General features: G+C 32.6%; 1 protein-coding gene across 3 annotated transcripts; it reads left to right on the top strand.

Annotated features, from left to right (window-relative positions):
- Nucleotides 1–1,273: 1,273 nt before the first annotated feature.
- Nucleotides 1,274–24,183, top strand: LOC132554532 (nuclear distribution protein nudE homolog 1-like). 3 transcript variants are annotated; one of them, XM_060218853.1, is made up of 9 exons: nucleotides 1,274–1,769; nucleotides 2,886–3,039; nucleotides 8,564–8,712; nucleotides 9,344–9,389; nucleotides 9,958–10,048; nucleotides 10,592–10,804; nucleotides 14,268–14,359; nucleotides 15,422–15,516; nucleotides 20,738–24,183. In XM_060218853.1, exons 1-9 carry the CDS (start codon nucleotides 1,690–1,692, stop codon nucleotides 20,799–20,801), a joined length of 984 nt encoding a protein of 327 aa, XP_060074836.1. In that variant the 5' UTR covers nucleotides 1,274–1,689; the 3' UTR covers nucleotides 20,802–24,183. The 3 variants fall into 3 exon arrangements, with proteins under 3 accessions (XP_060074836.1, XP_060074837.1, XP_060074838.1); XM_060218854.1 differs by lacking the exon at nucleotides 14,268–14,359 and having other exon boundaries at nucleotides 20,738–20,825; XM_060218855.1 differs by lacking the exons at nucleotides 14,268–14,359; nucleotides 20,738–24,183 and adding an exon at nucleotides 16,385–16,405.
- Nucleotides 24,184–25,297: the final 1,114 nt, after the last annotated feature.

The raw sequence follows: 25,297 nt of genomic DNA, 5'->3' as shown, positions 1-25,297 counted from the left end.
GAGAGAGAGAGAGAGAGAGAGAGAGAGAGAGAGAGAGAGAGAGAGAGAGAGAGAGAGAGAGAGAGAGAGAGAGAGAGAGAGAGAGAGAGAGAGAGAGAGAGAGAGAGAGAGAGAGAGAGAGAGAGAGAGAGAGAGAGAGAGAGAGAGAGAGAGAGAGAGAGAGAGAGAGAGAGAGAGAGAGAGAGAGAGAGAGAGAGAGAGAGAGAGAGAGAGAGAGAGAGAGAGAGAGAGAGAGAGAGAGAGAGAGAGAGAGAGAGAGAGAGAGAGAGAGAGAGAGAGAGAGAGAGAGAGAGAGAGAGAGAGAGAGAGAGAGAGAGAGAGAGAGAGAGAGAGAGAGAGAGAGAGAGAGAGAGAGAGAGAGAGAGAGAGAGAGAGAGAGAGAGAGAGAGAGAGAGAGAGAGAGAGAGAGAGAGAGAGAGAGAGAGAGAGAGAGAGAGAGACGGGATTAAGTGCGATATCGTGGTAGTCCCTCGACACTTTGTTCAATTTAACCATTTTTTCCAGTGAGGTTGATCATTTCTTGTGCCATGGCTACCTTCTTGTACTTTGCAATGCTTCATTTATTGGTTTATTTCTTAAAATTTCGTAAAACAGTTGTGGGTTTTTACGGTGCATCAGCACAGCCATTTTCGGAATACCACGGACTTCATTCTATTCTAAGTACGGCCAGAATACGTAATTCAGCACGTGCATTAATTTGACAGCATTGCATTCTAATTTACTAAAATATTTCATGAAAATCATATGCAAGTTATTAGATAAGCGATTTTGTTTCTTGTATCAAACAAGTTATTTATATTTTTAACAAAAAATGTCATATAATGTTTTTGTTTTTTCATTCATTGATTTGTGGACCCATATTTCCACGCAGCATAATCAATTTGTCATCGGGCAGAATTCAGCGTAACGCCATTTTCAGGTAAGCAGATGCCTAACAAACAGCTGAAGTTTCAATAGTCAGAAACAACTTACCAATGTAGAATAAGCAGACTAGTCAATGTCATAAAACATAAGCTGTATTTTGGCGAGGGTTAAAGAAAGACAATGTGGTCTATCTTTCCGATCAAAAATGCAGTTTAAGTTTTAAGACAGTAAGGGTACCGGCCTCCGTGCTAGTTTGTGGATAGTTTTCATTTTGAATTTCCCGCTTTGTACTGTGCAAACATTCAGCTGACTAAGATTTTGTCTATTTGTACATGCACTTCCGGGCGGAAAGAAGGACTAGGGCAGTTAGAAAGAATTTGAAGAAAACGTGATATTTTATCACACATCGACCATGAGTTATACAATACTATATGTTTCATGAAAATGTGAATATGTCGTTTGATATTTGTGAATTGATTGAAGTTAGATTCAGCCATTTTTCTCGGGAATTGCCTTGGTGTTGGGCATCCAACCTCAGCATCAGTAAATATCACCTCGATCTGTTGTTTTTCTAGACACTCCTCGCTAGGTATCCTTCACCAGACACGGAGTGGATATCAAGTGTTCCTACTGAAGAAGAAAGAAGGCGTTAACAATATTTTCTGTTTTGGAAAAGATGGTCAGTTAAATATTTCGCCGTGGTACACAGATTGTTGTGATTTTACAAACAGCATTTGAGTTGATAACATCTCTGGATAATGTAATTTGTGTATAAAAGGATATTGCATTATATACATGATATATATATAAACGATTTCATACAAAATGGACGACAGTAAAAGATTTGCAACTCCACAAGAGGAGATAACATTCTGGCGACAGACAGCAGAGCGGTTTAAACATGAGTAAGTATATGTAGAGTGCATGAAATATAATATGTTGTGGATATGCACATGTGTAATTTGCAGTCTACACCTTGCAATTGCACTTAAGCTTACATGAGACACCATTTAATCAAAAGGACCAATATTAGGTGTATACATAAGAACTAGAGAAAATTCTGGTCAAACTGAATCAGTGCAGGTGCATGTAGTTATAAGGTTGCAGATGGTTATTATGACGGTTAATAATACAGAAAACCCACCTTTTATAGTGACGGATTCAGATTATTTGTAAATAAATTATTTATTTAGCTAAGAGGTGTGACAAATTGTATTGGGACACTTGTGTGGTACCTTTGAAAACTGATCTACAGGTAAACCATCTACTGGGAGAAGGAACCAAGCCAAATGCACTTGATCTAGAATTACATAAATGCTAGGTTTAAGCGCAAAATTTACAATTGTATTGAGACCATTAATTTGCCCATTGAATTCATCACTGCCTTCCATGTAAACCTTCATATCAAACCATCTATTATGTGATGTACAACTGCACATATATTGTACATGTGTACACTCGTAAAATTTTAGTTTTGAAATATTTTACTGCATGTACAGCTATATAGGTAGGGTGTATGAATTGTACCTGCTGGCACCAGCTTGCATTGCAATTGTCTGACATAAGATTAACAGGCCACTAAATATGGGAACTTGATATGTCTTCCTTTAAACATGCATCTTTTTCTTTCACTGAACTTGGGAAATCTTGATATTAATCTTAGTCAGTTAATAGTTGAGCTTTCCTTTTAATCCAGGAGTGTCAAGATTACAATGTTTAATTCTGAAAGCAACAATGAAGGACCCAATTAACTATCTGAATATAAAACAAGCAAGCTTAGCTAAATGGAAAAGAAATATTGGATACATGTCCGATAGTAAAAGAAGAAATGTGAAGATTATTTATTATCTAGGAGTGATGATATATGTGGTTTTTCTGCCATTTAGAAGACAGGCAGTTTACTTCTGTATATTTATTGTTTAACAATCATATACTGAATTTAGTTGAAATGGAGAGTATGAAACTGGAGTGATCCACATATATATTGATGAAATACAATTAGTCTTTTACTTCTATTTTAGCCTTGAAGATGCACGAGAAGAGCTTGAAGAGTTCCAGATCAGTAGCAGAGAACTTGAAGCAGAATTAGAAACACAACTGGAACAGTTGGAAAATAAAAACAAGGAACTCACTTCGGATAGATCCAAGTTACAAACTGAAAATGAATCTCTCAGGGTGAGTTACTTATAAATTCTGAAGTGAAGTGTATTGAAGGAACAAATCTATCAATGGAAAAAAGTACTTGCGAATGTGCATGTCTAAATTTGCCCTAAGTGGTACTTCAATTTTCATTGTCGCATAGATGTATCATAATGAGACATATATGTGTGTATATCATTACTTCTTGGAGTGCTTGAGTTTCTGTACCTGGTGCTATGATAACGAGTACTGTATTCAATTAACTTTTAATATTATTCTTCTCAAACTGTGAAACGGCTGCATGTCTTTACATATTTTATCACAATTCATACCAAGACCACTAACAACATTTTAAATATGCATGCAATTCAATTTGCCATGCGTGGCCATTTATTAATTTTGCCAGTAAGTGTATGTATACATGGAAATGACTGTCCATTTTAATATGTAATGGGACTTTGATAACGACATGCAGATGTTATTTACAAATAGTTGAGGTATATAAACAGTGTGAAATGCATTGTAATAATAAATGAAATGTTTCCATGTTGGTTTAACTAATTTCTTTAAATATATCTTAATGATGAGACAATGATGAGATTTGATTGATTATCAATTGTTTTACCTCATCTGATAAGATAATTGGTTGTATTTCTTCATAAATGATCATTGGTACATTTGTAAATTCATAATATGTGTAATAGAGATGTTAGTTGCCAATAATATTCATTATTATACCAATTCTAATATATCTTATCTTGGTATACATACAGTAGAGTTGTATATGTTGAGTTTGAAATTGTGTAGACAATTTTAATGCACGTAAGTCATTAGTTGAGTGTACAAAATTCAATTTTACGACATATTACATATAGCAATGATGATTTTTACTGACAGCGGTACAATATATATATTTATACGCTTTCAAATACTTCGTAACTCAGGGCTGTACAGTTCAGAAACTTCAATAGCTGAATGTCGGAAGATTTTATCTTTGAGAAAGGAATTTTTAATACTTCCTTTGAAAATATAGCTATTATCATAAATCAAGCTGTTAGTCTTTCTCGTAATCAATTTGAAGGCTTTTACTTTCAAAAGTACACTGCTTGCTGCACATCTGTTCTGGTGTAAATTAAATTTGTTCGTCATGCTTAATCTGTGACAACTTGCATGAATAATTTAACATTCTAAGTGTATTTGTGTACATCGTCATGCACTAACACACATATTGTACCATCCAAACTTATCCTGTAGATCATTGTTACAAGGCTAACTGATATACCCTATATACAGAAAACCTGTCACGGGGCCCAAGGCTTGTGAAAATAAAATATGGTAGTGTGAAACCATATGTTTCTCTATAGCTATAATCCTACCAACTTACTGTAATCCTTTATACTTGTGTACTGACTCGTTTAATCTGGTTTATACACTTATCATGAATGTATATATATTGTACATGGACTTGACTGGAATTTTATCCGGAATTTGATCGTTAAATTGTTTGTCACTACATGATGGTATAATAGAATCAAATATTTAATTAGTTACGTAACTGATGTATTCGTGAATAATACATATACCCCACTCAGTTTAAATTTCCTGTTTGAATTCTCTATTTATTGTTTTTGAGGGAGGGTAAATTCATTTGGGGTCTTTCTCTTACTGATAAACCAGTTATCATTTTAAGGACATATTTATATGATAACGTTGTAATGAAATGGATTTTATTTGATGACCTGTACATGATCTGCATCACAATCTTAAATGTGCTGATAGAAATTCTAAACACATACTCAGCCATGGGCTATTTTTCATTTTTTTTTTTATTTTAATGGGATAAATTTGATAATACTTTTGATTAGTAAAAATGAAAACAGGTAATTTGTATTAGATGAAAATAATACGTGTGTTGAGTTTGCCAAAGTTTAAACTTCAGTTTACAGTTACTTCATAAATATTTTTAATTTGATCAGAACACACGACTGATTGTCACATGAGAATGTACAGGTCATAGGACTATAAACGCCACTCATATGATTAACCAAAATAATTTCCACTCAAAGTAGATTTTGTTTACTTATGTCACATGCTTTTGTGTACATTTACAAGAGATATATATATATCTACAATAATTGTACAAGTAAAGGTGTAAATAGGATTATTACTGTACTACACGAATCAATTATCACACTGAAGCCACTTTTCTAGACTGGCAAACATTGGGGCTGATACCAGACTGAATTTCTTCAAAATCATTACCGATATATTTAATCAGGTCAATATTAGTCCATGTATATAAATATTTACAATACCGCAGAACATGAAGTTGACATAAATCTATTTTTTCTGGAAGTCTGTCTACCAATAGGGTGTATTTTGTCCAGTTCACTGAAAAATAAAGGAAATTTTGTCAGTTTACACATACACTATATGTCTGGAATCTGTATTACACTGTGTGCATACTTACTGCTATTGTATTGATAAATTTGCATTCAAAATGGGGACATGGTTTTAGTGTTTTAGTGAGCCAGTAGTGCTGAAAATAATTGAAAATTAATGGATTAGTGAGCTAGTAATACTGAAAATAATTGAAAGTTAATTGATTATAGAAATGAAATCAATTAATTGATACCAAAGTTGCCAAGGTACTCATCAGGGTTCAGGAATCACCAATAAATATATAGTTCTATGATATATGTGAAGTGGTTAGTTTATAGGTGAATTATAACCAGCAGCTATATAAGATAGACTTTTATGATCAGTAGATATGCATACATGAAATGATTATACTGATTTTAAGTTTTTTGTACAAACTGTAAGCAGGTGTGTGCAGGGTACTCTGGCAACAAAAACTTTAAAAAAAAGTTTAAAAAGTTTAAAATATTAGCACTAGCCTTTCATAATTTCTAATACAAAAAAAACATTGTCTGGAATTGGACACATGTAGCAACTCAACCACGAAAAAAAAAATCTGACGAAGAATAGGGTCTCACAACTGGATCTAGTTTGCTAATTTTGACAAACACTGGGTCAACATATCCTTTGTAGCTAATGACATATATACATCAAGGCTTTAAAACTTGTTTATCTTGTTTATGTTGTGTTTTTGATGGATAATTAAGTACTTCACTGTAAAATGTAAATATATTGTTTACTTTTAAATATATATCCTTGAATGGGGAAAAGAAACCTGTGTTATTCAGAACGCTTTGAAATATTTCTGCTGTATATTTTTAGCTTTATCAGCGTTAGGTCAAATCCAAAACATCTGATCTATTGTAGGGAGGTAGCAGAGTCAGAGTTGACATACATGTATATCTAAAGGATACACTGTGATAACATATCGAGTGTTTTATCATAAAATTGTCAGTACACACACGTATCATATAGGATTGGAAGGTTAATAAATGGAAAATATAACAAATATGTTATTTTTTAACAATTTTTATTGTAGTCGTTTTCATGGCACACTTTAGGTTATACATATATATATATCCTATCTTCATTTGTTTGATTTTTTTAATGAGAATGATGATCATTCTCATTAAAAAAATCAAAGTGGAAGATTAAAAACGCAAGCATTGAAATGTTTGTATTTTCAAATTCATCCATGCTTTGTATGCAGTTCTCAACTGTATGATTAAAGACTTTCTCAGTGAATTTACTGAAGAAAAAAAGTTGTGTAACCACAACAGGGGCATCATCAAGTTTCTCTTTGATACATAGTGCACCTGGTAGTATAAATCATCTTTTTTTGATTGTTATTTAAACCTGTTGAGTTATGATTAATTGAAGACACATTCGAAAGGTCAAGGCATGCATGTTGTGATACACGTTTAGGATGTAAAGGGAGATAATCCCATATAAATCACCTAGGTAGATTTTAAAAAAAAAAAAAAAAAAAGGAAAAAGAGAAACAAAATTTTCTTCATTGTATATACCATTGATGTACATCAGTTAAAGTGTGTAATATTTGAAGTCATATTGAACTCTGTAGTTTACCATTTAGATAGGGTTGATATATATATATATATACAAATAGAGCTTGTTTGTTTAGGGAGTAAATTTCCATGCCAATTATATACATAAGAAGGAATGGTTTTGATTATCTGTGAAATTTTTTTCTATTTTCATTAATTTCAAGATATTGAAGAATTACAATTCCTACACAGTTTTAAACAGTCCTGTTGATGCTAGTTTACTTATAATTAAGTACTTTATTGTATGACATCATGGCTGACAAATTGAATTATATTAAAAGTTTCCAAGTGAACATATATTTTTATATCCATCTGTTTAACATGCATGCATTTGATATATGTGATATATAATTCACATTACTTTATTAATTTGTAAATGTTATGCAGGTTTTATATATGTTCATGAACATTAAACATATCTCGTAAAGTTTTAATTAAGTTTTCTAGCACCAACACTTCTGTGTATGTGTATATATATACAGGTTATTTAAATTTCCACTGGAGAATTGATTAGGAAAAACGTTCTCTATCAGTGGTAACTGATCCAGCTTCAACAATGACTCACACACTTTATGTGTTGTATAATTCATCTGATGTTGTACATGTGATGACAGATTGACCTTTTCTCACACTGTGTATAAACCTGTTGACTTACATCTTGTATACTCACATGTTTGTATACAAAGGTTTTAGGGATGGTGAAATTTTATCAAATACCAGAATCTTGTGATTTCTTTTTGATAAATATATGATGTGTGTAAAAGAATTCTTTATATATACATATATAGTAGTATATTTCTTACTATTATGGATGATACAAATGTATTATAATAGATAAAAGTTTGAAAGAAAACTTTCAGTAAACCATTATTGGCTCACCTCACCTATACCTATAATATGTGTGAGAGGGTTAAGGTTGTATGCTACCTTACATATACCTGTGATTTGTGTAAGAGTTAAGGTTATATTCTACCTTACATATACTTGTGATTTGTGTTAGAGTTAAGGTTATATGCTACCTTACACATCATACCTGTGATTTGTGTAAGAGTAAAGGTTATATGCTACATTACACATTTTATCTGTGATTTGTGTGAGAGTTAAGGTTATATGCTACCTTACACATTATACCTGATTTGTGTTAGAGTTAAAGTTATATGCTACCTTACATATTATACCTGTGATTTGTGTGAGAGTATTAAGGTTGTATGCTACCTTACACATTATACCTGTGATTTGTGTAAGAGTTAAGGTTATATGCTACCTTACATATTATACCTGATTTGTGTTAGAGTTAAGGTTATATGCTACCTTACATATTATACCTATGATTTGTGTGAGAGTATTAAGGTTGTATGCTACCTTACATATTATACCTATGATTTGTGTAAGAGTTAAGGTTATATGCTACCTTACACATTATACCTATGATTTGTGTAAGAGGGTTAAGGTTATATGCTACCTTACACATTGTGTTAGAGTTGAAGTTATTGTGATCCCTGAAACATTTTTTTTTGTTACAGGAATATATACCAAAACCTCTTCATGTATATAATACAATGTTCTCTCTTTAACAGGAAAAATTAGAGATGATCCAATCTAATTCCTTCAGGAAACAGACAGAGCTAGAAGACGAGCTAGCTCAGGTCACCGCTTATAAGGATGAATTACAAAAATATATCCGTGAGCTGGAGCAGTCAAATGATGACCTTGAACGCACAAAAAGGTGAATTTTATTCTTTAGATATGTACATAGCAGTTCTGTTTATGTGACATTAGGTATAGAAGATTTTTGACTTGGTTGTACTGTATCTGAGGAATTTGATATTAAAAGAAATCTGTGGTTTTACCTTTTATGGCATCTGTCCATGATATCACACAACCATTAGTAAACCTAGTTATGTTAGGTGGCTATGTATATACGGACAGATTAGAGAACAAGTCTAGAGCACTGGAACCCATTTTAGTCTGTACATACAGTGTAATAATGTCTCAGTATTGTGGGCTTATAGAATAAGCATCCTTGGTTTGAAACATTCTTGAGGTAATAGAATTGACTTAGTGACTTGATTCTTTTTCTTGATTCTAGCTTACCACTGCTGTTTTTCACACTGCAGGGCCCAAAATTGGCTTTGATTCTAGCACTGACAATTATTGACTTTTGATCCAGGTTTAGTTGGACTCGATTACTTGTTTGAATGGTACAAAATGCTAGCCATATTTACATCCTCAGTAAAATTTGATCATTAAAGTAAATACTGATGTCACCATGTCATTTACCTAACAGGCTTTAGTATGACAAGAAGAAAACCATTGTCACTGTTTTAGAAAATTAAATCCAATTATTGTGTTTTCAGAGCAACAGTGGTGTCATTGGAGGACTTTGAACAGAGATTGAATCAGGTATATTTTTTTTTATTCAATTTGATGTGATATTTTACAATTTTCAAAAAAATAAAAAAAAATACACTTACATGTGTTATAAAGGTAGGTGACGAAATGTATGATGATATATTTTCAGCCTGATGGTAAATTGATCCAGAGTTCCTTTTCCATTACAATGTTGATTGGTTTACTCTAAATCCTGTTTTATTCTAATTCATATCTTGTGCATTGGTCTTTTGTAATGCACTGGTATTCTGTTTTGATAAAATGTTGTTTTACACATATTTGTCAAAGTGTTGTTTTCTGTGAACATTCCAATATTGAATAAATGTCAGTAGGGTTAATACATCACAATATTTTGTCCTTGTGTTTCTATTTATATAGTATTGTTTCATATACATAAATATATGTCTATTAATAAAATTAAGACACATTTAAATGGATCAGGGAATGAGGTTTTACAGAGCATAGACAAACAGTGTTGTAAGACATTTTTTCTCAGCACCCTATCAACCTTACTAGTACAGACTGTATTTGTACATTTTCCTGTGTTGTATTTGATAAGCACTAACTTGTTATTTTACAGGCAATAGAAAGAAATGCTTTCCTTGAGAATGAACTGGATGAGAAGGAAAATCTTGGAGAGACCGTACAGAGGCTAAAAGATGAAGCTAGAGGTAATGTATTGATGGACACATTACAATTTTTGAAATGATCAGTTCACCTGTGAAACGTTTTCATTTTTACTGCCATCATTAAAGACTTTTAAATAGAAAATTTTCTTCTGAAACTTTTAATGATATATAGTTAAAGTGTACAAGAAATTAGTATAATATGTAAAAAAAAAATGTATTTAGTGTATATGTAATATTTATCCAGTGATAAGCCCATAATTTTTAATAAGCACACCTGTTGCTCTTGCTGGTCTTTATATCGATGTCCTATTGTTGAAACGAATACATTACTTTAGTCAGTGATTATGTGTTGGCTCAGAGTAGACATTGATTTACACATGTATAAAGGACAATAGATATCGAAATCAAAGATAAGATTCCGTGAAACAGGGTAATCTAGGGTTGTATTTCACCTTATGTAATGGCTACAGGAAATGCTCTCTTCTGTTATTTTTATTTTTGCAAATAAGTGAATTTCATGCAAGCATTACATAAATTCACATTTTTCTGACTTGTAAATTTGTAGATGCTCTGTATGTGTTTCAGACCTTCGCCAAGAGTTGGATGTTGTCACCGTGAAGAAGACAACACCAAAAGAAACCTTACATAAGGAGCCTGGCTCCCCAGACCCAACCAAGTCGTCCCTGAGTTCGTCACCCAGCTCCACAACCAATAACACGCCCACAGAAGGCTCTAACAAGCTGGTGGACAGTGGCTACATGGGCTCACAGATCATCGCCTCAACTCCCAATCTGAAACGTAGGCACTGAATTAGGGTTTTCAGGGAAGAGGGAAGTGCTATAATATAGGGGATGGCTGGGTTCTCACAGTACTATGTGACTTACATTACACAACAGATGTTTCTTAGCCCCCACGCTACCCTTAGGGCTTATCTTTAGGACATGGGGACCAACAATACACAGGCGAGAGGTTTTAAGTGTTGCCATCATATTTCTGCTCAAGTATAAGGTATAGTGACCAACGGTACACACATTCAGCAGTGCTCAAACTACAGATGTTTTAGGGTATCCACACGGGGGACCACAAATACAAAGTATTAAGTAGGGCTAACACTACAGATGTTTTAGGGTACCCACACGGGGACCACAAATACAAAGTATTAAGTAGGGCTCAAACTACAGATGTTTTAGGGTACCCACACGGGGACCACAAATACAAAGTATTCAACAGAGCTTACACTACAGGGGTTTTAGGGTATCTACATGGGGGACCACAAATACAAAGTATTCAGCAGGGCTCAAACTACAGATGTTTTAGGGTACCCACACGGGGACCACAAATACAAAGTATTCAGTAGAGCTTGCACCACAGGGGTTTATGGGGTTCCCACAGCACCCTTGTAACTGAAAGTACACAGAAACCAATAATACAAGTATTCAGCAGGGCTCACACTAAAGAGGTTTTAGGGGTACCCATAGCACCCTTAATGCTCAAAAATAAGGGGTTTCTTGTCATCTCATGCTTGAGAGGCATTTAGAGATTCTAATAGTGTGTGCATTTCAGGATCAGTACAGAAATGCCCAAGGGTGCTCTTCCTATAGGGATCACACCTGTTATATTTTCATTGACTATTTTCTTCTTCAATAAATAGAACAAATAATTGGTATGAAAATGATATGGTAAACATGGTATAACAGGCAATTTGCATGTTGGTATGGTTTTAATATTTAAGTCTGTTGCTTTTATCTGTGATGCTGGCATTACTCTCTGTCCCTATGTTTGTAACTAAATGAAGATCAACACTCTTTACTACTAACAGCCCATTGTTGGTGATTAATACAATTTGGACTTAGTCTGATAGGCTTGAACCTGTTTGAACCTTGACGGTCAACATTTCTATGCTTTGTATGTGTTATGTGACTGTACCCAACTTTATCAATAAGAAATTATAATTTCTGTTTTTAGTTCAGTAACACATTGTTATCTTGTAGTCCCAGCCATATATGCTTCAGTCTCTGTTGAATTGAAGGGAAAAGTCCAATCTTGATCCCAGGGTTGAAATGAAGGAAAAAGCCCAATCTTGATCCCAGGGTTGAAATGAAGGGAAAAGTCCAATCTTGATCCCAGGGTTGAAATGAAGGGAAAAGTCCAATCTTGATCCCAGGGTTGAAATGAAGGGAAAAGCCGTATTTGACAGGGAGCAAGGCTCCCTCTATCATCCAACAATATTTAGAAATGTAACAAAAAAAAACTAATGAAAACAACAAAAAAAAAGGGAAAAAAGTCATGTGACAGTATTGTCGGGAGTGTTTAACATCTAAATATATAACAAGGTCCTTTAAATGTTCTGCTTGATAGACGTTTATTTGTATAGCTCACTCAATGCCTCCTCTCTTATGAGAAGCTCATTAACAAAACCAATAACACAAAATTTACACTTGTTACGATATCAACATTTTTTCCATTTACCTTACACTGATGTTCTATAATCAGTGAATAATTAGTTTTTTTTTTATATATGCCCTTCTATTAAATGCCGAAATTTTTCATTGTTAACTTGGCAGTTGTTGAATAGATGCATAAAGTACATTGGCCAGGTGTACTTGTTAAGGTTTGTGAATACGGGTCTGATTATACTCTCGGTAATGAAATATGTCCATGGTTATAGTGTCCTCCCCATTTCTGTGTCTCAGTATAGTTAATACTCTACAGGCTGCATTTCTTTTTCCAATTTTCATGATACACAAATGTTCACAAACATCACTGGTGTTTGTGTAATAATTACTAGTGTTTGCATTACAATCTTCTGCGGTCAAAAACTAGGCTTCCATTACTAAGAAAAACTGTTACTTAAAATAAGAATAATTAATTTTTTGAAGTCAACTTTACTCAAAATTTCAATATTCTCATTTACGATAAAGGGGTAATAATTTAGGCATGTAACATACTGGTACATTTCTCATGGACACACGTTCTCATAAAACACACCTAATCACTCTACATTTGCCTTCACACTTAGCATTTTATGATACTGTGATACCTTGTTATATAATAATGAAATGACCTCACGGAAATTTCAGAATGGGGTTTCCTTTGTCCACAATGGTCTGTTTAGAAAAACACCTTTGTATAAGCTGACAAAGAGATTGTTTATGATTAAGATCACAGTTAAAGCTCCAGTTGAGGTATTTTGGTTCTATGTCTTTGTATAGATTTGTGAGCACTGAGTTTAAAGAAAGGTGTACTATATATAATGATATTTGTATGAACTGTGGATAGAGAATTCATCACTTGCTGGTGACTTCAATAGGCTACAGTCTTTAAAGAGATTCAAATACATGTCATTTATATAGACAATGTAGGAATTTAAGTACCTTGATATTTGCTGTGGATTAGGATGGAGTAGAATTTCCTTTAAAAGTTCTTACTATGTGTAGAGTCGCTGTAAAGTCACTTTTAAGATAAGATTAGTATCATAGTCGCTGTAAAGATCTAAGTATATTTGTCGCTGTAAAGATATAAATATATTTGTCGCTGTAAAGATATACCGTAAGTATATTTGTTGCTGTAAAGATATAAGTATATTTGTCGCTGTAAAGATATAAATATATTTGTCGCTGTAAAGATCTAAGTATATTTGTCGCTGTAAAGATCTAAGTATATTTGTCGCTGTAAAGATATAAATATATTTGTCGCTGTAAAGATATAAATATATTTGTCGCTGTAAAGATATACTGTAAGTATATTTGTTGCTGTAAAGATATAAGTGTATTCGTCGCTGTTAAGATACAAGTATGTATAGAAAAGATAAGATAAGATTAGTATCATAGTCGCCGTAAAGATCTAAGTATATTTGTCGCTGTAAAGATATAAATATATTTGTCGCTGTAAAGATATACTGTAAGTATATTTGTTGCTGTAAAGATATAAGTGTATTCGTCGCTGTTAAGATACAAGTATGTATAGAAAAGATAAGATAAGATTAGTATCATAGTCGCTGTAAAGATCTAAGTATATTTGTCGCTGTAAAGATATAAATATATTTGTCGCTGTATAGATATACCGTTATTATATTTGTTGCTGTAAAGATATAAGTGTATTCATCGCTGTTAAGATACAAGTATGTATAGAAAAGATAAGATAAGATTAGTATCATAGTTGCTGTAAAGATATATGTTTGTAAAGTCGCTGTAAAGATACTTGTATTTATAAGGGTACAGTCACATACAAGATGTGTAGTGGTGGTGTTGCTTTGTTGCAGGTCTGCCCAGTAACAATGGAGGTACACCCCTCACTCCCTCTGCACGTATCTCAGCTCTCAACATTGTTGCAGATTTATTACGAAAAGTTGGAGTAAGTATCCAACCATATCAGTTAAATTTATTTGCATTTTCATGTTTGATATATGGAAATTTAGCAAAGTTGTTGAGGAACAAGCTAATAATTTCCCATGTGTATCTTTTATATTTGGCTACATAGCTCTGATTCACCATGATGTGTATTATTGTCACTTAAAAAAATATATGCATTGCATTTTTACCCCATTTTATTTCTTGTACGTACAAGTCTATGAGGTTCTTACCTGATAAATTAAGGTTGTGGTATTTTTTAAGCATTTACAGTTGAATGAATAATCATTGATGAAATATCAATGTTGGCAAAATAAAATATCAATGTAGCGTTAGTTTCTAAAGGATTGGAACAGATATATATTTTCACAGCTGTTATTTATTTGTGTGTAGGTGTGTGCAAAATCGTGTTTGTTTTAGAGTGTACTTTTGTCCGACAAATTGAAGCTTTGTCGAAGCATGGCCCTGATTTTAGACATACAGACTTGTTACTATAGATGTGATGCGTGGTAGTGATCTGGCTTTTTCATCTCATCATTCCTCCTGCATTGTCTTCAACACCTAGTTCTTATCCAACTATTTTACACTTACAATTTGGCGGAATGTAAATTCTAAATATCTGTTCAAAATTCAAAATTGTGACCAGTTTGTGCAAAACTTTTGTTGTTGACCCAATAAAAATGTTGATTTATACTTAAAAGAAGGTAAACTTTAATTTAACAGAAGAGAAAATTTCTCCCATGTTTATGTATGTATGGTTGATAATTTCCTTCGGCAAAAAAAAAAAAACCAAAACAAATCAGAACTATCTTGAAACGTATATATAATAAAAAAAAAAAAATTCAGTGTAATTTGAATTATACACAAAAAAAACCCAACTGAAGTTAGAAAAGAAAAAATGCAATTTTTGATATAAATATAATTTGCTATTGACTCTCAGAAACTGATGAATTTCCTTTTAAGACACCTTTGGAAATAGATTTGTGATGTTTCTTTTTTTGTCTATTTCAAACTGAAACCTATTAAAAGTACATGTTTAAAATTATATATTTTTTAAAACAATTAGGCTCTGGAATCAAAGCTAGCCTCATGTCGAAACTTTGTAAAGGACCAGCCAAGAAGTGGTAGACCAGGAGGTGGTAGTCCGTCAAACTCACCAAGGTTTGTATATCAAAGACTTGTATGTAGAATGGTTTTTTTTTATGTGATTTGTTGTAAACAGGTACTTTTACTATATAGAAAAATAGGAAATATATTGAATTTTAGGTGTAAGTGCTCTTTTCCACCTTTCATCCCAATGATGAAAACTAATTTAATTTTCCTTGATCACCACTTTGGTTTCATCAATTTAGGCATTTTGCATCAGTGACGATTCCAAAAAGGGCAAGACAGCTGTATGATACAGTTTAGTTTATACTCAGCGAATGCTCTTTCCAATTCTAAAGTTGTATTAGAACATACTTTTGAGTTTCCATGTCCATGTAATATGTTCAATCCCATAATATCTCTATATTTTAAAGAAACCAATTTTTGAAACTAAACACTCTGAAGTCTGAAGTGATATGTATAGTATCTTTATCCTAGCAAATATGTTAGTGTTTGACGGATTTATGAGGAAAAGACGTGGAAATTTTGTAACAAATGCAAAATTTTGTAGGACGTTTGATGGAAGAAGGAAAGTAGGAAGTTGTGTACATTGGTGTACTTTCTGCATTATTCGTTTTGATAAAGTACGCTCATAGATATCCACAGGAAAACCAAAAGTTAGAATGCAGAATTTCATATGAACTTAAACAAATTCTTAAGGAAGTGAAATATTCTGTATAATTCTTGAATATAACAATAATTAAACCTAAACTTATTGAATAATTGTTTAGATTTAGTTGATTTTAGTTCAAATAGGATGAATCATTCTTCAAATTTTGTGAATTTATACTATTTATAATAAAATAATGTACACATGTTTACTCGGCCGTGCATCTATGCATCTATCACTGACCCGTGTCTGTCGTTCCTGTGTTTACTGTAGGTCCGACGTCCTGCATGGTGCAAGACTAAGGTGACTTAACACTTTACTAAATCTGTCGTCTTATGTGGTATTGTAACATTAAAAACTGTGCATGATTGTGTGTGGGTGTTACATGGTGCCTAGATGTACATCATACTTACTCTTGTAGCTTCCATTGTATCAGTAAATGCTATCATTGCTTCAGAATTTTTTTTTTTTTTTTTGGTTTTGTTTTTTAATTTTTAGCTTGTTATCTAAGTACTTGTACATAAGCTATTTGGTTTTGCTTTGAAGTGATGAATTTTGCCATACAAAGTTTTGTTGCATTCAATTTTGGTTTTTTTTTTCATTTAATATATATGTACATTTTTTACCACTTTTTAATTGACACACCGGGCCAGAAGGGCCAAGAGAGCTATATGGAAAGGGTTGTAGCATCTCCCGTTTTCCTGCATCAAGGATCTGTCAACTTTTCCTGTAAATTGCTACTAGTCATGAATCCAAGAGCGGATTTTAACCTGATTTGGTCTGAAGCTTTCGTAGGGGACGGGGAATTAGTTTTGTATAAACTGGGGGTCTCAGGCGCCTGGTTGGTGAAATAGCAAAATAAATTGGTGTGAGACATGCTTGAATGAACAGGATCAGTTTTGCATGAACACTGGGTTCTGGCCTCCTGGGGCAAGAGCGGCAGGGGTCCTAGTATTGGAAATAGGCAAATTTTTTAGAATCCTTCTTTTGTTGGAACTGAAGACATCTTTGGAGAAGAAAACAATCAATGCATGTAAACCCCCTAAGGGAGGAGGGGCCAGCTGATAAAGAAGAAATAGATATAAAATAAGGGCGAGCTAATTGAGGGGAAATAGATATTGAATATGGGCGAGTCTATTAAGGGGAAATAGATATTAAATATGGGCGAGTCTATTAAGGGGAAATAGATATTAAATAGGAGCGAGTCTATTACGGGGAAATAAATATCAAATATGGCCGAGCCCATTAAGGGGAAATAGATATTGAATATGGGCGAGTCTATTGAGCAGAAATAGATGTTAAATATTGGTCAGGCAGGAAATAGATATTAAACACTTTTCCTTTAGTTTAAATGAATCAGTTTCATCAAACTAAACCAGGAAAGTGTTACAAAGCCTGTGGGACTCTTGTTTTTCTCAATTTTGACTACAATTAAATGTATAATTTTTGAAATTATGAATCTGAAGTTTTTGGATTGTGCAGTGTTTATACATCATACAGTTAATTTGCCCTTTTTAAATGGGTGGTTTTTTTTGTTTTTTGTTTTCAAACAAAACTAGTTACCAGTATTGTTGATATATGCAATTTATGGGTATACAGATGTGAAGTAGTTGAAATAGTTGTAAACATTTCTTTAAGAGATTTGCCCTTGATACAGTGCCCACCCTTGGAATATCTCATGAAAATCAAATGCTTAGTCTGGAAACTGTTATGGCAGCACTTGGAACTCTTTGATCAAGAAAAACAGGAAAACAGGAATTAATAGCACGAAATTAATGAGCAAGGATTTGAGTGTTGCACATTTGTTTTCTGCAAAGGTTACAGTTTTGCTGTGAACATATTCCAAGGTTGTGTAGAAGGTATATGTAATTTATTTCAGAGTTGATGACTGTAATGCAAAGTAGACACAGTATGCCCAGGGTGTACAAACTATTGCAGCACAACATGTACTGTTTCTTGTAAATTATCTAATATTATTGGTGTTAGACTCTTCAAATTCAACAGATTGTGATTAATTAAAAAATATTCATTTTTTGAACAAAAGTTTAAAAAATAAACAACAAACAAACAAACACCAGGAGGGATATGTTTGGTGTGTGGTAATAGTTTGTATAACCCTTATAGTGAATCAGGGTAACATGTATTTATGTAGGAATAATATATCATCAGTATAAACAGAAATTAAAATATTGTGATACTATTAACCAGGAAAGACATCATATACCTTTTAGTTCTATTTAAGCATCCCACTGAAGCAGACTTCATAATCATTTATTATTATTATCATTATTTTGATTTTTTTTTGTACTTTTATTTTTTCAAAATTAAAATCTTTACTTACATCTTAACCATTAAAGGCTAATTTCTGCTGCTGTTGTATTAGATCATTTTTTGCTGAAGTTTTAGTGCCTTTTTTGTCCACATTACCCTTATTGTGTGTTGATTTTTCATTTTTATTTCCATTTCGATGAATCTCTATTGAAAATTACTTGGATGTAAAATATGAAAATTATGAATTGTATTAAATTGACAGATAGATTAATGCATCTCAACATCAATATTTTGTGTTTCATGAGTAATTTTCATTTCCTTATATGACCACCTAGATTTTCACACTTTAAATACCCAACATTACTGCTGAGTTGTATGAAAGACAAAACAGCTATATAATGGAGATTCATCACTAAATTTTAAATGAAAGGTGCTATTCACTTTACCGGTGTCAATTCTGCGGAAATCAACAATTATTATTAACAGTATTATGCATTGCATACTGGTAAACAAACCTCAATACATAGGTGAGATATTTGTTAGTCATCAGATGGTGAACATTTCAAAAAAGGACCAACAGGTGGCCATCTTGGATTTGGAAGTTAGAGATTATTATCGCTCTCTCTATAGAGGAATTTCAAATTTCGTATAATTAAGAGCAAAAACAGGGCAGAAAAGAGACCAGAAGGGAAAAGATGCAACTTTGAAAGTACAAATAAGGGTCAGACAATGGTGGGTGGCAAGATTCTTCGAGGATCTCTTGTTGATAAATAGTCTATTCAATGGAGTAAAATTGTATTATGCTATTCATATATTATTAGATTAACTTTAGAATCAATTAATTATTTTTATCAAAAATAAGGTTTTACAGAGTTCTCTTTCTTCCCACACTGCTACTGGATGGTGAAAAAAAAGTGTTATGTAACAAGGAGTACTAGCATTGTTTGATGTGATGATGATGTGGACAAGGATAAAAATAACAAATTAAAACATATCAAACTCACTTAATAAAGAAGTAATGCTCATGAAAATGGATATATATATATATTTTTCAAATTAACATTTCTAATATATGGTTTTATTACTTAACCAATTAAGGATTGGAAATTAACAAAATTGTACAAGGTAATTTAATCTTTTTCAGGTCTGACATTTAGATTGCTGTAATTAGTTAAAAAGATCAGTCCAGTCACTCAGCAATTACTTGTCTGTTAATAATTGAAGTCATGATTCAAACTGTTCTCCATACTTCAGGAGATACAATACCTTCACTCTCTACACCTCTGGAAAATTTCTAGACAAAATTGAAGGTTCAAGCGAAATAATTTGATTGGTCTAGAGCAGGTTTCAGGAACAGAAACCTGACAAGACTGATATTCTTATCTCCTTGAAAGATTACAATGGAGTGACACCCAAATTCAAAGCCAGTAAAATGTACTGTTACATATACGCTAACTCGAGATTCATTTGATGTACATCAGAGGATCAAAACAGCCTTCTTGTTTTATCCACAGGACACCAAGAACCTCAAATTTTGCCATGAGATTATCCAAGAGTAATGATAGCTTTATTGATCATAACCCCTGAAGTATTGATGGGATTTTAACTATTTATTTTTCTATAATTCACAATTGGAATATTTTGCAGTTATGTTTTAAATTTTTTTGAGTTGGTTATATACCCAGTAAATTGATCTCAAAATTTTAGTCAAGTCATATTTCAGTATCAAGTTTTCAAATGATATAATGTAAAAATGAGGTTATAACACAATGTGCAGTGATGATCGCACACTTTTATTCAACAATCACTTTCTGTGTCTTAAGTGACAGAAATCTTTCAGCATATTTTAAAAGATTGTCTGATTTGTACTTTTTATCTGTAACTGTCAGAGCACCATTCAAGAATGATAACTCCACACCCCAACCCCCACTTTATCCGCCAATCAATGATTAACAGTTTTTTAAGAATTGACATTCTGTATGAATTTAATTTCAAAAGAGACCCTTGACCTTTTCCGTCTTTCGCCATCTTCCAGGATGGAATAATAATTATAAGAAAATTGAGCCCTTCAGAAATGACAACTTCTGCAGCACATAGTATTTATCGTTGAAGGCTACAGTGAATTATATGAAAAGGTGTTTGAGTTTGACATGATTCTCAAGCATCAAATCTAAGTGGTGGTATATAAGTAAGATTTCTTTCTCATTACATTTTTAGAGAAACATCAAAATTTTTATTTCATCCCAAAATAAAAAGAATTTTGTCCATATTGTGTACAAAGTAAGTAAGAGACTAAAATGCATTAAAGTTTTGAAGTATTTTGATTGCTTATACCAGATATTTTTGATTTTGCAGGGCAAAGAGGTTAAACAGAGGAGCATCAGTCCCTCCACAGCAGGGCGTAAAAATTCCTGTATAGAGCTCTGAGCTTTTGGTACACTTGGCCAGTGTTGTGCGCAACCAGCATTTCTAGGATCCTATCTGCACCATGACACATAACAGGAGATTTGTTTGTCCTGGAGATGACGAAATTATGTATTTTGTGTGTCTGAGACTTTATGCTAGGATAGAAATACTTGGGACTACATGTTACCTGTGACGTAACCAAGAAACATAAATCATATTGCAGTAATGGTTTGTAAAGAGATCTTGGTGAAAAAGATTTCTCTTTAAGAACAAGAAACATAACTGGCCATTAAAAAGTATTTTTTTGTTTGAGACTGGATGTGTTTAGGATAAATAAGCCTTACTTGTGAAAGATTGTTTTTTTTTTTTTTTTATCTGAATCAGGTTTTCAGAAAACTCATTTATATATTATTATTGACAATTTGCATTGTGTGTTCCTAATACATACAGTATTGTGTCTATTTTTCACAAAATATTACTGATATTATCGGCTCATTGACTAGAGTGCTCATGTTACTGTCATTTAACGGTTGTACCAAAATAGATATTCTCATTTGTATATCTTATTTGATTCTCGAAATCAAATCGTTTTGAATTTTGGGGAGGTTATTTGAGAAATGTGTATCTCTATAAGTAAATTTGAAAGCCTTAATTGTACTTGACAGTAGATGAATACCTGGTACATACAAACAGTGTCATTGATCATAGATTAGTTTGTAGTAACTGTATGTACAATTTCATGTTTTTTTTTTATTTATATCCAATATGCCATACATTTTGTTTTGTACAGTTTCAGATTTTCAAACTTTTTAGTGCGCTGTGAAGACGCAATTTGAACTCTTTTTATATAAAAGAGCTAATTAATGTCAGTCGACATTTAATAAATTACAAGCTAATACTCAATTTGGGTAATATAGATATCTGTAGTAATACAGAATTAAGTCATGCATGTCAACAGTACATGTGATACGCCTCGACTAAATGACCGTTCTGAAATACATAACGGTCAAGAACCGGCGTCCAGACGATACTCTACATTTAGAATTTCTTATTTCTATGTCATCTTCCCCCTACACCCATCTAACGCTGCAAGGACTCCTTGGCCAGCCTTCACAAATTATCACTTATGAAATAAAATTGGAAATAAATTGTAGATGTAAAACCATGTTCTGTGTAGAGATAATTGATTTTCAAGTACAAGGGTAACATCGATTTTCTTCCTTGATAATATTTAGAAATATTTGGAAAATGAAATCAATAAAATCTATCAGTCACTTTAATACTTGAATGTATGATGTCAGAAAATCTGTTGAGGTAATCATACTACGATCAAGGAATTATGGCACCACTTAACCATTCTACTACCAAACTAACATACCATATGGACAGCTTTTTGTTTTGAAAAACAAAATTATGAGGATATAGTTCAATTTCAAACCCTTTGAAGTGGATTCTGTTCTGTGTAATGCTTAAACTCAACAGTTCTTGTACACTAGTACATGACTCAGAATTAGGGACTGAATGATGAGTGTAACCTCTAGAACAGATTTAGCAAAGACATTTGTAGAGTAATAGGAAGGAGTAATGAAAAATACTCTTCCCATGCCAGGGTTCCCTGGTCACTACACCAATTCTACCATTCGGTCTATAGCCAGACACCCTACACCTTGAATATAGGGAAATTCCTAGTAGCTGAATATAAAGACCTGTACTCTCAAGTATCTATACCAGCATTGTTAATGGCATTACCCTCCCATCCATGTACATAAATTGATGTGTCTCTTTGTTCTTGCCTTGGGCTACCTCACTCATGCTGTTTTAGAAATGGCTTCAGGCTCTTCAAAGATATCCATATTGTCATTCATTTTCATTCCTGCTGGTTGGTTTGTTGTATGAACTTCTTGATGTAAACTTGAATCAGTAATTGATTTCTACATTCGACTTGAATATCAACTTCTCTCTGTGTTAACTTGACTTCAAAATCAGTTTTCACAAAATGATTGTAGAACTTTCATAATTTTCTGCATAAATTACCTTAAAAACCTGCCTAACTTTGGTCCCTCTCACTCTACACTTATATATAAAGGATGGTTTTGTAGATTTCAACAGCTTCTGTTCATTAGTCAATGGTTTATTTGGATTGTATACAATAGAACCTTGTTATTTCAAACTCATAATATAACTCAAAGACCCAATTTGAAAGTATTTTGTTGGTCACAGCCTCACTTCACACCAAAAATTCTACTTCAATTAAATAGAATACTTTGGATAATTCGAAAGTTTCCTATGGCCTTGTCCGCTTGAAGATAATGTGTGTTAAATTCTGTCCAAATGACACTTTATTGAAATGTGAAATGATCGTTGTTTTCCACTCATTCCATTCTTTCTCACTGTTATCTACTCACCAGATGTTTGTGGAGGAGATTCCAAAGATGTATGTTGTTATGCTTTAGATTTTATGTAAAATGTAATAATTTTGGTAGAATTTTTTTTCTATGCAATGTTAAATTGAACTCTCAATATGCCAAAGTACACATAGTAGAGCTTTTGTAAATAAGAGAACGCTGCTGTCTCATGCACAGGGCCTTGGCAAAAATGATCAGCCCTAAAGTACATTATTATTATGATACAATGTATATGAACTGTGAGGTAAGGATTATATGCCAAGCCCCTGTGGTCCCATGTACAGTGTACAGAAAAGAGAATTTATGTGTTCAGTTAACAGTAGAAAACCAGTGTGTTTGATTTAGTTCATAGAACTGCCCAAGATATGTGTTACTGTTTTTGATAACAGTGTGTAGTTATTTTGAAGTTGTAAATAAGGTAGTTTAAAACATGAATATGATAAAACACTAAAGTACTCAAATTATTCAATATCAGATACAAGGAAAGGTAGATTAGAATCTTATAGGTAAGTAAAAAATCCTCTCAAAATTATATGACACAATTTTTTTTCCAGGAACATAGCATGAAGGTATCACTATATTCATAATATTTGTCATACCTAAATCCCAATATCATTAAAAGTCTGTATTTAAACCACATTAATTATCAATATTTAAAACATCATTATTTATAACTAGGTGTATTGACATATATAAATATATGTGCACTCAGGTCAATTAAGATTTAATAAGGTACCTCATCTTACGACTACAGTTAAAATTGATTACCGGGTACTTTTTAATTAGTGTTCCAAGAACAATTTTCCTGGTAATATTTAACATTATAATCGACAGTATCAATATTTAAATTTGTTTAAAAATCATTTCAGAAAGATGATGGAGTGAAATTTGGTTTTGGATTCTTCTTCATACAAAAATTTTGAATGATATCATTGATTTGAAACACATTAATGATAAGTATTTTATTTTGGATTTTGTATCGCTGACTAAAACTAAAAGTTGATTATAATGAACTATTAATAAAAACATAGTATCAAAATTTCACTTATTTTAACAAGTATAGAGTTCAGTTACTTACATACGAATTTAATTTGTTCTCAATTCATTATGCTATAAATTAATTTTTTATATATTTGTCAGATGTATGTAAAATCATGTGATTTTTGGCATTGTTGTGTGTATGTTTCAAGGTTTGTGGCTAGGAAATAAGTGGTTTTGTTGTTGTTGTTGTTGTTGTAAAGTGTGAATGGTCATCTCCTTAATATCTTATAGAGCTTAGCAGTAGTGGTTTGTTCTGAGTATAGTTTTATCCTGCTTGTAGTCATACCTGTAGTGTTGTCCTATCTAGGGTGTTAGCATTTTTGTTTGCTTATTTTGGGGGGTTGGGGAGTCAGGAGCCCTTTTTTGTAATATAAAAGTAATTCAACCCACACTGCTGTTATAAAACCACACACAATCATTGTGGGAGTTTCACTCTTTTTTTTTCACTTTGGATACATGGTATGTATAAAATACTTGGTGGGTTTTTTTCCTTTTATTTTTTTTTTTCTTCAAATTTCAAAATTTTCAAATCTTATTTCCTCCCACACATTATATATTTTATCTTTGAGCTTTTTTCTCCATACGTAACAGTGTATGTTGTATCATGATTATATAGTCCATACAGATGAGTACGTAAGAATTGCGAAGGCTTAAACCTCTGAAGTATTATAACAGCTGTAAACATGTAAGAAAAACATGCCTTTTGCAGGAAACGCATCAATGCAGGCTTCAGGTGATTCTCCATTGGTTTCTGCTGTTTATGGCTGTTTACAAACCACAAGACCCAATACCATGACATACACTGGACCATGATCCCTGTTCATAATTTTTCAGTTTTCTGACTTCTATTGCACTAAATCACAGTTTTTTTTTATGTTTAACACTGAAATAGATTTAGCAATTTGTTATAGAAAATTAAACCATGGGTCAATATTTTAAAAAAAATGTTTTGTTTCATCTTAAATCTCATAATTCTTGGTAAGCACAACAATTTCTTGACTCCACATTTTATTATAGTTAATTAATAGTACTAGATTTGTTTAAAGTGGGAAGGTAAAAAATT

Source organism: Ylistrum balloti, unplaced genomic scaffold, assembly GCF_031769215.1.
Source record: "Ylistrum balloti isolate Yb309-2 unplaced genomic scaffold, AGI_CSIRO_Ybal_v1 Utg370416, whole genome shotgun sequence".
Lineage (NCBI taxonomy): Eukaryota > Metazoa > Mollusca > Bivalvia > Pectinida > Pectinidae > Ylistrum > Ylistrum balloti.
Note: the sequence above shows the minus strand (reverse complement) of the source record. Positions and strands in the feature narration are given on the sequence as shown.